At 50.2% G+C, this 13,954-nt stretch overlaps 1 protein-coding gene across 1 annotated transcript in view; it reads left to right on the forward strand.

Annotated features, from left to right (window-relative positions):
• The first annotated feature begins 7,020 nt into the window (after positions 1-7,020).
• LOC105450445 (RNA polymerase II degradation factor 1-like) overlaps positions 7,021-13,954 on the forward strand; it is a 98,175-nt gene continuing 91,241 nt past the window's right edge. The window contains exons 1-2 of the mRNA XM_011690288.1: positions 7,021-7,196; positions 12,441-12,503. Of these exons, the coding sequence (XP_011688590.1) occupies positions 7,021-7,196; positions 12,441-12,503 (239 nt within the window). The remainder of the gene's footprint in view (positions 7,197-12,440; positions 12,504-13,954) is intronic.

The following is a 13,954-nucleotide window of genomic DNA, read 5'->3' on the forward strand; positions in this document are numbered from 1 at the left end:
GAGAGAGAGAGAGAGAGAGAGAGAGAGAGAGAGAGAGAGCGAAGAAAAAGGTTCCCCGAAAGCAGCTGTGCGTGCATCATGACAATTTGAATCACAAGCTTTATTGACCATTCCTATTTTTTTTAACTCGCATCGCAAGATGACGCAAGTCCGTAATTTCCAGAAACTGAATCTATCCCAATCGTTTGACGCATCGATCGCGGGGGGTATCGTTAATCAAATTAACCCGGCGTAATTTATATTACGTGACCTAATGCATATCGAATTGTTTATTAGCGCGCGAACTAAGTCAATTATCCGGTCGGTTTGGGCGTTTGGGCGAGTGCGACGAGAGCATTAGCTCAAATATGAGCGAATTTACTGTTAATAAATTTTCCGATTTTTCCTCAAGCGCCGCCAAATATAACGCGCGTCACCAATGTCCGCGCGGTCGAGCAATGAACTCGATTCATCGGCGACGCTCGGCGCGTTATAACTAATACATTACGTCGACGGGCGTAATCGTTCGGTCGTTTAACGGATAGAGGCGTCTCGGTGGTGGTAGCGCAAATTTTGGGTAGCTGCTCGAAGAGCATGCGACATACATGCACGTGCAGAAAAGTGAGAGGGAGAGAGAGGGGGGAGTGGGAAGCGTGTCGCCCTCGTTGGGTGGCTGGATGGGTGGTTGGTTGGTCGGTCGGGTGGATGGGTGGGTGGGTTCGGCTGAACGGGCCGCGGCTTGAAACGATGGTGTACTGCCAAGCGAATGCTCATAAAAGCATTGATTAACTGTTGGCGGTCGTAGGTCAGCCGGCACACGGCTGGCCCGTGTACCAATAAAACCCGGCTAATAGTGGCCCGACATCGCTTCAATATCATGCGTCGACCATCCCGAACGTTCTCGTTGTCTCGTGTCCACGACAATTTTCACGGTTAAAAAACAGTGGCGTAAAAGTCGCGGCCGTTTGCTGGCTGTCAAGACTCGGCCCGCTCCTAATCGCGAAAATACCGCCGTTTTCCCAAAACGGCCAGTTAAGCGAAATGATATTTCGGATTGTACGACAACGGTACGGTGAAAGAAAAACAATTTATGTAGGCATTAAAGGTTCGACAACGTCCGAGAACACGTGCATCTACTCCTTCCGCTTTTAGCTTGAAGAAGCTGAAACGGCGCGCTCGTAGAATTGCTTTACACATTTCCGGGAGTCGCGCATATACAAGATTTTAATTGCTGCCAGCGCACATGAGTACTTAATGAGCAGTTATGTTTTGTTGATGGTTTGATAGGGAGAATAGATTACTATGAACGGATATATCTCTCTTTTGACGACGGCGTTACTTGTGTATTCATAATTAGATGTTATCAATGGCTGGTGGAGTCAGTTTAATAACTGACTTATTGTTAATTTGCTTAATAATTACGAGTTAATATTTAAAATAGTCGTGATTATGTAATTAAAACTGCCGTTTTTTCATATGACGTTACCGTTCCGTATTAATTTTCTAATAAAATCCATCCTTCACTGTAACATTTACAGAACAAAAATGTTTTATATATAAGAGAAAAACTAAAATCATCGTATATGAGAAGGATAAAGGTGTTTAATATCAGATTCAGGTGTTCAGAAATATGTAATATATTATTTTATATAAATTTATATAGACATAAAGATATTAAATATCGCGAGTAACATATTACGGATTTACAATCGTTGACAGAGGTATCAAGTATATTCCGCGCGTTTGTGTGTGTGTGTGTGTGTGTGTGTGTGTGTAAGTTTGTATCCAGTCTCCTGACCACGGGCCATCGCAGCCCACAAAGTTGCGGTCGATGATTCCGACCAGGCCAGGTAGCCGCGCAAGGTAATTAATGAATTGGGGAAACGATGACCGTGAGACGAAGATATTATGTATTGCGTTGGCAATTTTTGTCGGTTAACCGTATTAAAGGAAACACGTATCGAATAACAAAAACCGTTGCAGCACCCTGAAATTTTCATTCTGCGATCCGGAATTACGCTCGCACGTGGGACCGAATATAAATTTAAAATCATTATGACGTCAACCGTATCATCCATGTAAACTATGGGCTTGATACTTGAATGTGTAATAAAAGTTTACTCGCACGATCGAAATTTATCGAAACGCCGCTGATGAATTATTGCTGCTGCGGACATGTGCTAAAGATTCCCGTGGTTAATTCAAAAGTGAGCTAGCGAAGCAAAATAAAATAGAGAGACAGAGAGAGAGTAAGAGTTGTGAGATATAATCTCTCGACGGTGGATCTATCATTTTTTACCTTTGCATCAAGCCAGAAATGTTTCGGTCGATTTTCTACCCCTCATCAGTTACAATCAAGGTTTACTGTGCATGTGTTTTTTTTTTTTGGTAGCCGGCACGGTGTGGCCGCGCTTGATTGTTTTTTACGAGAGGAAACAAGCAGACGAGAAGCGCGCGCAGTGCGACGAAAAAGCGGCCACATCTCGGCGGAGGCTGCGAAGGGAAACGTAAGAAGGCGCCGGGTTAATCGGAGTAACAAAAGCGCCGATGTATTAAGCCTCCTCATTTTTGTAACGCCTTTACTGCGCGACGCGTGACCGTAAATCAATCGCGTCAGGAATTTTCGCGTTTCATCGCTTTTTGCGTCGCGGGGAAAGAGCCCGCGCACGGTCAGCGCCGCAAATGAAGACGTCAACGAGAGGAGACAAAAAAAAAAGAAATCGAAAGTTTCGAAAGAGATTGCGCTCGCGCACAAAAGAGAAGGAGCATGAAGTTTTAGCGTGCGGTGAGAAAAAAAAGAATATTATTAATATAATATATTATTGATATCTTTTACTTTTATTAATCCCTTTTACCGTGACCGCTTCCCGTAATCACGGCGTCAGAAAAACACGACTGCGGGACCAGTCGTGAATGCATCGCGTGAATGCAGAGGGATGTTCGATCGAGCCTTATCTCTGATTATGAGCCCTTTCCTTTACGGCGCGGTGAATGTGGCTAAAGCTGGCGGGAACGGCGAATCGCGGCACGTCGTATATAGAAACGCCGGTCTCGTCGCGGGAGACGCGTTTGCAACAACGTTTCGCACGACTCGTTGGTCCCGCGCGCGAGAAAATAAAGGAGCAGCAGGCGGACACACGAGCGCGCACACGTGTGCACGTACACGCGTCGCGCGTAACGCACACACACACCGTCGCCACCGGCCGTTGCGAGGGCCGCAGCTATAAAATCCGTGCCGCCTCTCAAAGCTCTCGCGAGGCACGACGGAATTTTAGTACGACTTAATTACGACGGTCCTCGCGCGCTCTGCACCGTGTCGTCCTTTTTATTTCATGAAGAACTGGGGGCGCATTTACGACGCTCCTGCGGATCCGCCCATCCGCCGTAGGGTCTAGGATTCTCCGGGGACTCTGTTCCAGAGCTGCCGGCCGTTCGAAAATCATTACTGTGTATATCTTGCGGAATTACGTATCTTAAGTCGTCGTTGTGCACGGCCATTGATTTATCGAATCTTAAAGATACTCCCGCAGTAGCTTTCGTTTTGGAGAATTCTTTTTCACATTTTGCGGAAAGATTAGAAAGAATATTGTTCGATATATAGCGTGATATATTGCCGGGTGTTAATCTATATGTTTTTAATGCGATTCGTGTACGGGACACAGTGGGGTGTACGTTACATCGATCGCGCGTGCTCGAAACCGCAGAGTCCGACACCGACAGAGGAGATCGGCGAAAGTGAAACGCTTTTTGGGCAAAGTGACGGCAATTTCCTGCGATTAAAACCGCGACTAATTGGCTCAAAAATCTGTACAATTTCCGCCCCTCCGCGCGCGGTCTCGCGTCGGCCCGGTGGCGCAATGGCGATGGCGTTGGTGGTGGTGGTGGGTGGTGGTGATGGTGGTGGTGGTGGTGGCGGTGGTGGTAGTCAACAATTTACTCGTTAGTGGCCCGACGAGTGTGCCGCGCCGCTCAATTAACTTGCGAATCAACGAGCCAGCCGCTTTGTCCGCGCGCGAATATTTCTGTGTAATTCGTACGCGCGGCCCTCGTGACCAACAAACGTGCGCGCGATGCGGGGAAATAAAAAGCGAGGGCCGGCCGAGGTAACCACCAGGGGGTGTGGGAGGGCTAACAGAAAAATAACGGCGCGAGCAAATGGAAATCGACACCGGCCGCTTGTTTCCCGGCCGTAAAAGGCTCGGCGCCTGACGGCGCGAGCGAATGTCTTTCGAGAGCGATCAAAAAATGATGGGCTCGTTTGTGCACCGCAACCGGTGCTACGCGCGTGAAAACAACCGTCATCGCAAATTAGCCTCTCGTACCTGGAAATGTCGAATTTTACAACGTTCCTTGCGAGAGACCCTGGTGCGCGTGTGGGAATCGTCCGTTCCCCCTCCCGCGCGAGCATCGTCCGCGCCGGGTTTAACGGCGCGGCTTAATCTTTGCTTTAATAATCGCATAAAATGATAAACAACGTCGTCCGCAGATTGGTAAGCGCGGATGAATACGCACGTGGGCCAAACGACGTCGCCGCGGCTTTAAAACGTTCAACAATTGGACTCACGTGGCGCATGTCAAAGGACATAAACCTGGCTACCATAAAAATTTCATAAACGTTCGTGGCTTTATTGCGACTACGTACATGCAATTCTGTAATGTTGCTCACATGTAACTACTGTATCGATCGTGACGAATTTTTCATTGATTTCTTTGAGAATGATTTTTTTCTTATTATTATTATTATTATTGGTAAGACAATCCCATTGTTAATTTAAAGCATCATATTATGTTCATGAAAAAAGCTATAAATTAGTTATTATAGCATAATAAATTATTATTAAATAAATATATATATATACAATAAAATTAATGGAATTATGAAATAATTATATGATTGATCAATATGTTTATATGTAAGTTTGATGATATTTTCTGGGTTAGATCGCGAATAATGAAAATACCTGGGTGGGTATCGTACGATCGAGAAAACCGGTATCGCTCGCTCTCCGTCTCTCCCGCGTCATCGTCCTTCCCATCCTGTTCTCTCCCTATCTTTACGCGCTCGTCGATGCACAAAAGTGGCCCGTACCAGCTTCTGGGTCCATCCAGTCAGAAAATATTAATAACAAAATATGATATAATGGGAGCATCCCCTGTGCGAAATACAATACAATGTTTATGCAGAGGATTAAGCGATGTTGTGAGATCACGTGAAAAGTATCGACCCCAGTGGGACCGAACGAATGTTCGCCACGCGGATAGCCGGGCCGGACTATTGCAACGCTGGCCGGCGGGCAGCAGAGGCAGATGGTTCGGGAACACGGGCCCCGGGTTTGATCCTCGGTTTTGATTAGCCCGCGGGAGAGATTTACCTTCGAGATTAGGTCCGGATACAATTTTTCGTGACGGCCAGAGCGATTTCGAAAAGTAATGTTTCGCCCGTTTGTCTCCGTCGTCTGACGTCTCGCGCGCCCTTTCAACAGGCCCCCGTCTCTCTTATCTCTCAAGAGAAACGGAATCGATCGAGACGATTGTAGCTTGCGTGCGAACGAGTGCGATCGTGCCTCGAGCGTGGCGACCATGGCGAACGACCACGGCGGTAAATGTCGACAACTGGACGGCGAAATCAATCGGCGCGGCGCTCGGACGGTGCTCGATAGTCGGATCGCCGAAATTTCGGACGATTTCTTCGAGCCGATAAATTTCGCGTTGAATAAAATATGCGTCGATTTATATTCGGCTGGTCGATCCTTCTTTTTTTTCGCGGGGCGCGCTGAGCGAAACCCGAAATCTGGCCCCGCGGGTACGATCGAGAGGAGAGGAGCGTAAGAGGTCGTCGAGAGATAGATAATTTCGCGAGAGACGCAGCCGCGATCGTACCTAATTTTATAAATTCAGAGTACGTTTATCGGAGGGCTCGGCCCTCCCTCCCGGAGTAGAAGATGAACGAGAGGCAAAAGAAGATCGCGGAGAAAAGGAGGAGGCAAGGGAGCAGATAGGATAGGAACAAAAGAAGATTCAAGATCCTCAACGGCCTCCGGGTTGGCACTGTTATATTATGCAGAGCGCCGAAAGACAAAGCGACAGGATACGTCGAGGAAACCGTTAAAAAGTTTACCGGACGAAAGGCCGGTGATCAAGACGAAGGAAAGGAAGAAGGGTAGAGATGACGTTAGCTTTGACTTGGACGATGAAGAAGACGAGGAAGAGGAGGAGGACGAAGAGGGATGGAAAAGAAGAGAGTGCAGGAGAAAAAGAGAGAGAGGGAGAGAGGCGCATAGAAAGAAAAAGACGAGATCTACGAGAGAAAGAGAGAGAGAGACGATCGTCTACGAAGCACGAGGAGTGTAAATAATACTAAGGCTGATTGTGGGCGTGGCTGACAGAACTCTAAAAACCTTCGACTATATATCAAAGGGTTTACTGCCCTTGGATGATTCTCTCTCGTAGCGGAGAAGAGACGTTGGAAGAACAAATACTGGATTGCTGCGTGCGAGAGGAGTGGGAAGAAGCAAAAGTAACTCTGGCGGCACACACGGACGAGGTGGTAGAAGGGAGAGGAGAGGACGAAGGGGAAGAGGAAGGACTCTGAGGATGCGGCGCGAGGATTCGGTGTAGCCTCGAAAAGGAAAGCCTCGCCGTTTCTCTCGTACGTTATTGCTGGTGCACCGCGAACAAGATTGGTTGCTTCTTCTGCTTTTGCCTTCTACCTCGCCTCGTAACCCTCTCCGTAGCTTCTATTTATCGGCTGTATTCCTATGTCTCAATACTCTTCACGACGTTCTCCACGACGTGGAAGAACTGTAAGAAATAGAGCGCCGGAAATATTTTTTGTACACTTACAACACTACATTACACATACATGCATTACGACTAAAATCAGTATTATTAACTTAAAATTACTACACGAATATTACTTGTGAGTTATTCAAGTTATAATCGTCTACGGCTAATAAGGCATGGACCTGTCTGCTCATCAGTTGTGGGATACCTTGTGCATCTCAATACGTCCCATGCTGTCCGATCGATCGATTAAGTAGGATGGTGGAGAAGGAAAACGAGGAAAGAGGAATACGGCAAAGCGGAGGAGGAGCAAGGAGGTGTGGATACCCATGGCATCTACTCTCTCCTCCGTTCTTTCCAGACTCAACAGACGTTGAGTCTGGAAGCTACCTCGATGGCTGCCTGCCTACTTGCTGGCCTGAGATGTTCGCCTGGTAAGCTGGCTGGCTCGCTGGTTGACTGGCTGGCTGGCTGGCTGACTGGTTGCTTGCTTCGGCTCTCGATTACTTGAAAAACCGGATTCCTTCTGCGCGAAACTGTGTTTCCCGACTTGTGTTTATGTACCAACACAACGCCCGGGGAACAATATTGGTTATTCCGCTGCGTGTGTATGCATGCCACGGCAATCGCGCATCTCCCCGTTACACTTTACTTTATCTTCAATCGGCCTAGATTCTTGCGCTTAGATAAACGCCGCGATCGTCACTTACGCACTGTTTCAGTAGAACAAGAAATCGAGAGTCAGAGATTTCACGATTCGACGATCGAAATTTGGAACGGAAGAGAGCAGCGCTAGTGGTACTCGATGAGTCGCGATGTCATCGGCTATAGCCCGGAGGGTCGGTGTTCGAGGGTTAAATCCAAGGGTTTCGAGGGAGTCGGTGTCAAGGGTAAACGTATACGTGCCTAAGCACAAACACGCCCGTACAAGTATATAAACATGCTTATGATGGAGCAGAACGAGCGTGGACTTCGTCGTTTGGTAAGAACAATGGCGACGGGATCGCGGATACGTCGGAGGATGGAGAGGAGAAAACGGACACAAAGGGCATATCTTCCGAATAATTTCACATGGCCCTCTGTTCGCCCGGTAGTTGGTCGACCGAAAGAAGCGCGCGGTCCTTCACTTGAAAGACGAAAAGAACCGCAACGACGAGTCGAAATCCCGCGACGCGCAAGCCTCGGGGGAAAATATTTTCGAAGATCAAACACGCTGAAGCTGGCTGCACTGTTCTGAAATAGTTTCTATTATTATAAAATTTATGCAAATTCAATTTTTTTTCTTGATGAATTTATTTCGTATGAATAGTAAATTGCGGTTTAATATTAATATTGATTTCACTCTCCTTCCTCTCTCTCTCTCTTTCTCTCTCTCTCTCTCTCTCTGTATATTATATTTTTTAATATGAAATACGTCTTTGAATTATACACAGACATGTATAAAATGACGTAGCAATTTCTAAGACAAGATATATTCGATTTTATGATGCTTAATAAATTCCATTTGTGGCACACGTGTGTGGTTCAGCCTTCATTCATCCGACCGTCGTGGCGGCGAGTCGTAGGACGAACGAAGAGACGTGACGAGACCGACGAGAGATACCGGGCACTCATTTAGCCCGGCAATTTATTCTCGCGTTTTGTAATTAACACCAGGAAAGAAGTAGCAGAAGTTATTCTTCTCCTACGGGCACAGGACGCCGTGGCACGGGTGGAAGCGACTACTCCGGTCAGTCTGCCTCCTCCCCCTCCGTCATTTCGCTTCGACTCGCTCCACCTTCGACTCTTCCTCACGTGAAGAAAACGTACGTATTACTATGAAGCGTCAGGGCGGTTGAGGCCCGGAACCTCCTGGACCAACTTGAGAATAAGAAACCGAAGAAGAAGAAGAAGATGATGAAAATGGAGAAGAACGACGAAAGGAGGAGACGCAGATGAGGTGGGAGAGAAACGGAAAAGAGACGGAGAAGAATGGAGAAAAGGAAATAGGGGTGGGAGGTAAGAGATGAGGCGACGGCGGGGCGAGAGCGAAGGAGAACGGAGGAGGATGATGGAGGCCTCTCTTCTGCATGCCACCGCAGTCAGCCCCAGACAGAAAGCGGTCTGTATAATTATGGGTTGTCACCTCATCAGCTCTGGGAGGGGAAGGGCCGGAGGAGAGGTGGCGGGGAGCATTCATCGTCTGCGCGGGGGCAGGGGGCAGGAGGTTATAGGAGTGCAGTCTTTAGCTCAAATTGTGTTTTATCGTCTTTCGCATTTGGCTTTAGGGTCCCAGCGACCGGAGGGTGATTGAGCCGCCCGGAGCGGCTCCCTTCCTTCTTTCGGGAGGGGGTCTTCGTCCGATGTCTTCTCGAAAGGTGTCCGTTCTTACCAGACGCGACGCGACGCGATGCCGATTCTCTGATATAATCACGCGTCGCATGTCCATTCTCTCTGTCTCTTTCTCTCGCTCGCAAGCGGGTGTTCGATTATTACGAATGGAGCGGGTTAAACGGGACGATGGAGATTTTGACGCCCGTTTAAAAGAGAGAAGGAACGCGCACGCATCGTTCTCATCTCTCTCCGAGGGAGACGAGCGATATGCGTACATAAGCGTCACGCGTCAAGGATCCCGAAACGTCTTCATCGATCGTGGAATGCCGACGCTGCATGCATTGTGGTCGGTAAATACGTATTGTCGGAGCTGTAAAACCGCGAAACGTGCGTTTTAGGTATCTTACAATGATCGGGACGTGCCCTCTCTCTCTCTTGCTTTTGTGTCCATTTCTCGGTCTCGGCCTTCCTTCCTTTCGCGCATATACATGCGAGTCTGCGCGAGGGCACATATACAAAAAGAGGCGCTCTGCGCGAGAAGGTACTGAGGCTAAGTGGCGAGTTTAGAGGGATTTCATTAAATCATATGGATTGGGGATAATATATGTTATTGAGCGGAGCGTTCAAATCGCGCTCTATAAGTTGTAATAAGTCCAATTTTAGGGCCGGTCATGGGCCGGGTCCCGCAGTGGTTGTCGGACGATTCGGTCGCCCGCCGGCTGCCAATTGGCCTGCGGCCGGCACGGAATGACAGTCACTGGGACCGGCGAACCCGCCACTTACTCGTCAAACGGCCAGCCGGTCTGCCGAAATCACTGCCATTTAGATAATTTGTAATGAATAGGCACCACTCATTCCATACCCCTATCCGCTTCTTCCTCTCCTCGTGCTCCTTCTCTCTCGCGCACGGTCTGGGACCCGAAAGTACGCGCCGGTCAAGATTGGCAATGACAACAGTATAGTTTATCCAATATTTCATAGGTCGGCGCGGATGACGGTTCCGAGAAAGACATAATAAATCGCGATAGAGAATGCCACGAGCCCTCTCTGAAACCGTCGAGTTTACCCGAGGCCACTTAAGAAAGAATTCGAGATTTCATCCTCGCCCGAGCGGGAAGGAATGACCTCGACATGTTTTAAATGGGTGTGCATTCGCGCTCACAGGGAACGCTGCGAGTAGGCGTATAAACGTGATTGTTAGGCGCTGGAGTGAATCTACGTCACTCCGAGTGCAGTAAGGTCGCGTATAGACGTCGAAACGCATTCTCGGAGAAAACGTATCGATGCCGGAGCACTGCGTGTCGGCGTAACAAATAGCGGGACGTGGCGTGCGACGTCGCGTCGTTCTTCTCGCGAATTTTTCCCGCGATGGGAGACACGTGCCGAAGGTACGCGGCATCGATCAAAAAACGTGACTGCGCATACATTATCGCGCCGCGTTACCGACTAACGAGAGGAAGCGAGAAAAAGGGAAAGAGTCGGTTGCGCTCGTCTTGAAAAATCGAGGATTCGGAAGCGACGGCGAATCACGAAGAATAATACAAGCACGCTGCCGTACCTTCGATATCGAATATATAGGAAATAAGCCCAACACATGGCGAGAGGGGGAGAGAGAGAGAGAGAGAGAGAGAGAGAGAGAGAGAGAGAGAGAGAGAGAGAGAGAGAGAGAGAGAGAGAGAAAGGAACACCAAAGGAGCAGCATCCTCGTCCTTACTCGAGGGGGTAGACATGGGGCTAATCCTGGCATTTGTTAACGCGTTTCTAATAGATGCTCTCGGTACGTTCCCGCTCGCCGCGCGCCGCGATACGCTCCCGTAGCCGGCCGGAGCTTTCGGAGGATACGGAGACTCGCCTTAATTTTCGATTACATCCGCCCTGTGTAATTAGCCCCATCCTACTCACCGTTACCCCCTTTGCTCGAGCGTTCGCTTTAGGCGGCGCGCGCCCGGAAAATCGGGACTTAGCGGCAGACAGAGGGATTTGATCATTTCTTCCTTTCTCGGTCGGTTTCGCATCGGAGAGTGATTTCCCGTAATCCCATCGGGTAATAAATAACGACTGAAGACGAAGAAGCACGCGAATAACGATAAAAGGAGACTTTTCCTCCCGCCGCCGACCTGCAGATCTTGCTTACGCACTTCGGATATAAACTCGACGACGGCGCTGAGCAAGATTCTTAATGCGGAGCCGGCGCTCCGGATTTTTAACGCGTCTCAATCTTTCTTAACGACGCAACGTGTGTCCGTAAGTGTGTGTAGCGACGTGCGAGAGCGAACGTGTGTATACGCGTGTGTGCCGGCGGACAAGCGCGTACACGCACACGCACACGCGCGGGCGTGTGTATAATGACACGGCGAAGGCGGCGCCGCACGTTTCGCATTATGATTTCAGCGCTTTGCTTTTAATTAAAATGCAAATCTATCGCAACGGAGGAGCGAGCGAGCGAGAGAGATCGGGAGGTAAGACGGATTACGTCTGGGGGCGCCACGACAAACACCGGAATATGATTAATTCAACGCAACCCCATCCTGGGACACCGACGCCACCACCGTCACCGCGTCCACCCGCCGTCCCTCCCCTCTCCCCCCATCACCCTGTCCTGCCTCGTCGCCACCCCCTTAACTCACCGTATCTCCTTCTTCCCTCCGTCCAACTTCCCCACTCCGACCTTTCGTCACCCTGCGTGACCTCCTCGACCAGTTTCCACGGACGACACGTACGGCTTTCCTTTCTCCATCTTCTCCTCGCTTTTCCCCCATTGACATCGAGATCTGTTTTCCGCCGTGTAAATACAGCGAGTCGTCAACGCACCGTGGAAACCGTGTCAGGCGTATTGACATTAGGTTCCGGAAGGTTCTCTTCAGGGTAATGCACTTGGATGGGGCATTTTCAGGACACGGTCGATGCCACCTGATTTCCGTTTCGTTTTTATATTGCGCAAACGAAGATCCGGTTCCCCTCTGATTAACTTATCCATTCCTTCCTTCTATCTTTTTTTTCTTTGCTCCCGCGACCGGCGCGATCCTAGGTCGCAAATTAACTCCGCTCCTACCACGCTGACATCTCTTTTTTAATCAGCGACATCAAAGGCTCTTCATTCCCGGTGCGTTTGGCAACGGTCGGAATCGCGTCGTAGCCGAGAGAGAGAGAAAGAGACAGAGAGACGAGACGGGGACGAGGACTCTTAATCAGGCGTGTCCTCTCGCAGAAGGACGCCTCGCGATTATGCGACTTATACCACGATCGCGAAACGACACGTTTCTGCTTTCGTTTTCCTTTTGATTTGAAGTTTCCCGTTTCGAGGCTTAGGCTTTCTTTTCTAATTTGTTCGTCTCGTAACCGCCTTTTGTTTTTGTGCTCCACAGGTCCGGGACGGTTTGGGAAAACTGCCGAGCTGCCTACGAAGATATTGTCAAACATCTCGAAAGGTAGGACATCCACAAACCGTATTAATAAAGGACATGAAAGGAAGGGAAGGGGGGGGGGAGGAAGAAAATTGTGCCGGACCGCGGTCATCGCGTTTACACGTAGAAATTTCGGGTGTGTTTTTGAGCGCGCGAGCGATAGCGCCCGAGCGAGGCGGGGGCCCGCGCAGCGCCGTTCAGCCGTGAACCCGTAATTCTCGATTAGCCGGAAAAATCGCGCTACATCACGGACGGCAGCAAAAATACAGAACGCAGCGCGCGGATATCGGGCTCGATGACGCCGGCGGCCTAGGCCGCCGCTGCACTTCCGATAAATCAGTATTACCGGGGAAGCTGGTATCGAGTTTCCGGTCGCGCGACAAGTTGAGTCCAGGCCTGACGTAGTAATGCCAACATGATTTGTATGGTGCGAGAGCTCGTAACCCTTCTGCTCTGCGCACCGCGCCCGTACGTCCTATCCCTCTCCTATCCGCCGCAAAATCCATCCGACCGACCGACGGGCCTCCGTTTCATCCGACACCAACACACAGCTGCCGCCACCGCCGCCGCCGTCGCGGCCGGAGAGAGCGAGCCACCGAGGTTTCCGCGTGATCCTAACCACTTGTCACTTCACGGCACGCAGATCATCGTCGCGACGTGCCCGTCCATCATTCGGGGATTAAATCATTCGAGCGCCTGCGAAATACTCGCGCTCGTCGAGCCATCGCTGCTCCGAAAGGGTTGATTTCGGGAAGGGGCTTTTGCACCCCCGCACCCCCTCGTCAGGCCTCAGCGGAGAGAGGGTGCGAAGCAGCGAGCTCCGCTTCATTATGGCTCTCTCTTTCTCCTTCGGGCTTGTTGTGCCTCCGCAAAAAAACGAAAGGTTGCGAGACGACAAAGAAGACGAGGGAAGAGGCGCTACGTGCGCCAAACGGCATTCCGAAAATCTTCAATTTCACCCTCTGCCGAGGAGGCAGTAGTGGGTGCGAGAGGATGGAGTGGGGTGCCTCGCGCGCCTCCACGGCGAGTCTGGCGTAGAGCCGTTAATACGGGGAGGGGGAAGGGGTGAAAATCGACACTTGGCCGTCCGAAACGTAATTTCCAATTCAAAGGCAATGACCACTGGTCGAGCCCCCGCCGCCGACCACTCACTCGGCCCCCGCACGCGCTTACCCGCCGCCTGTGCGCCGCCCTTTCTCTTTCTCTCTCTCGTTCTATTTGCTTTACCGTCGACCCCACCGTCGACTTCGTCAACCGGACAAACGCGTATTGTGATTTCAGCCTTTGACTGGTGGCCGTTCGATGGATATCGCAGGGGGTGGTAAATGGGCACGAGGCCACGGGGAGCGGATGTGGATGTGGGAAGCGGGATAGGGGGGAGGGAAGCGGAGGGGGGCCATGAGGGGGACCGGGAAACGGACCGGAGTAGCGAGAGCGACGGGGGTGGTTTGCTGTGGAAGGGCGGCGGACCGGCG

The sequence above is a fragment of the Wasmannia auropunctata genome, unplaced genomic scaffold (assembly GCF_000956235.1).
Source record: "Wasmannia auropunctata unplaced genomic scaffold, wasmannia.A_1.0 LD336111.1, whole genome shotgun sequence".
In the NCBI taxonomy this organism is placed as follows: domain Eukaryota; kingdom Metazoa; phylum Arthropoda; class Insecta; order Hymenoptera; family Formicidae; genus Wasmannia; species Wasmannia auropunctata.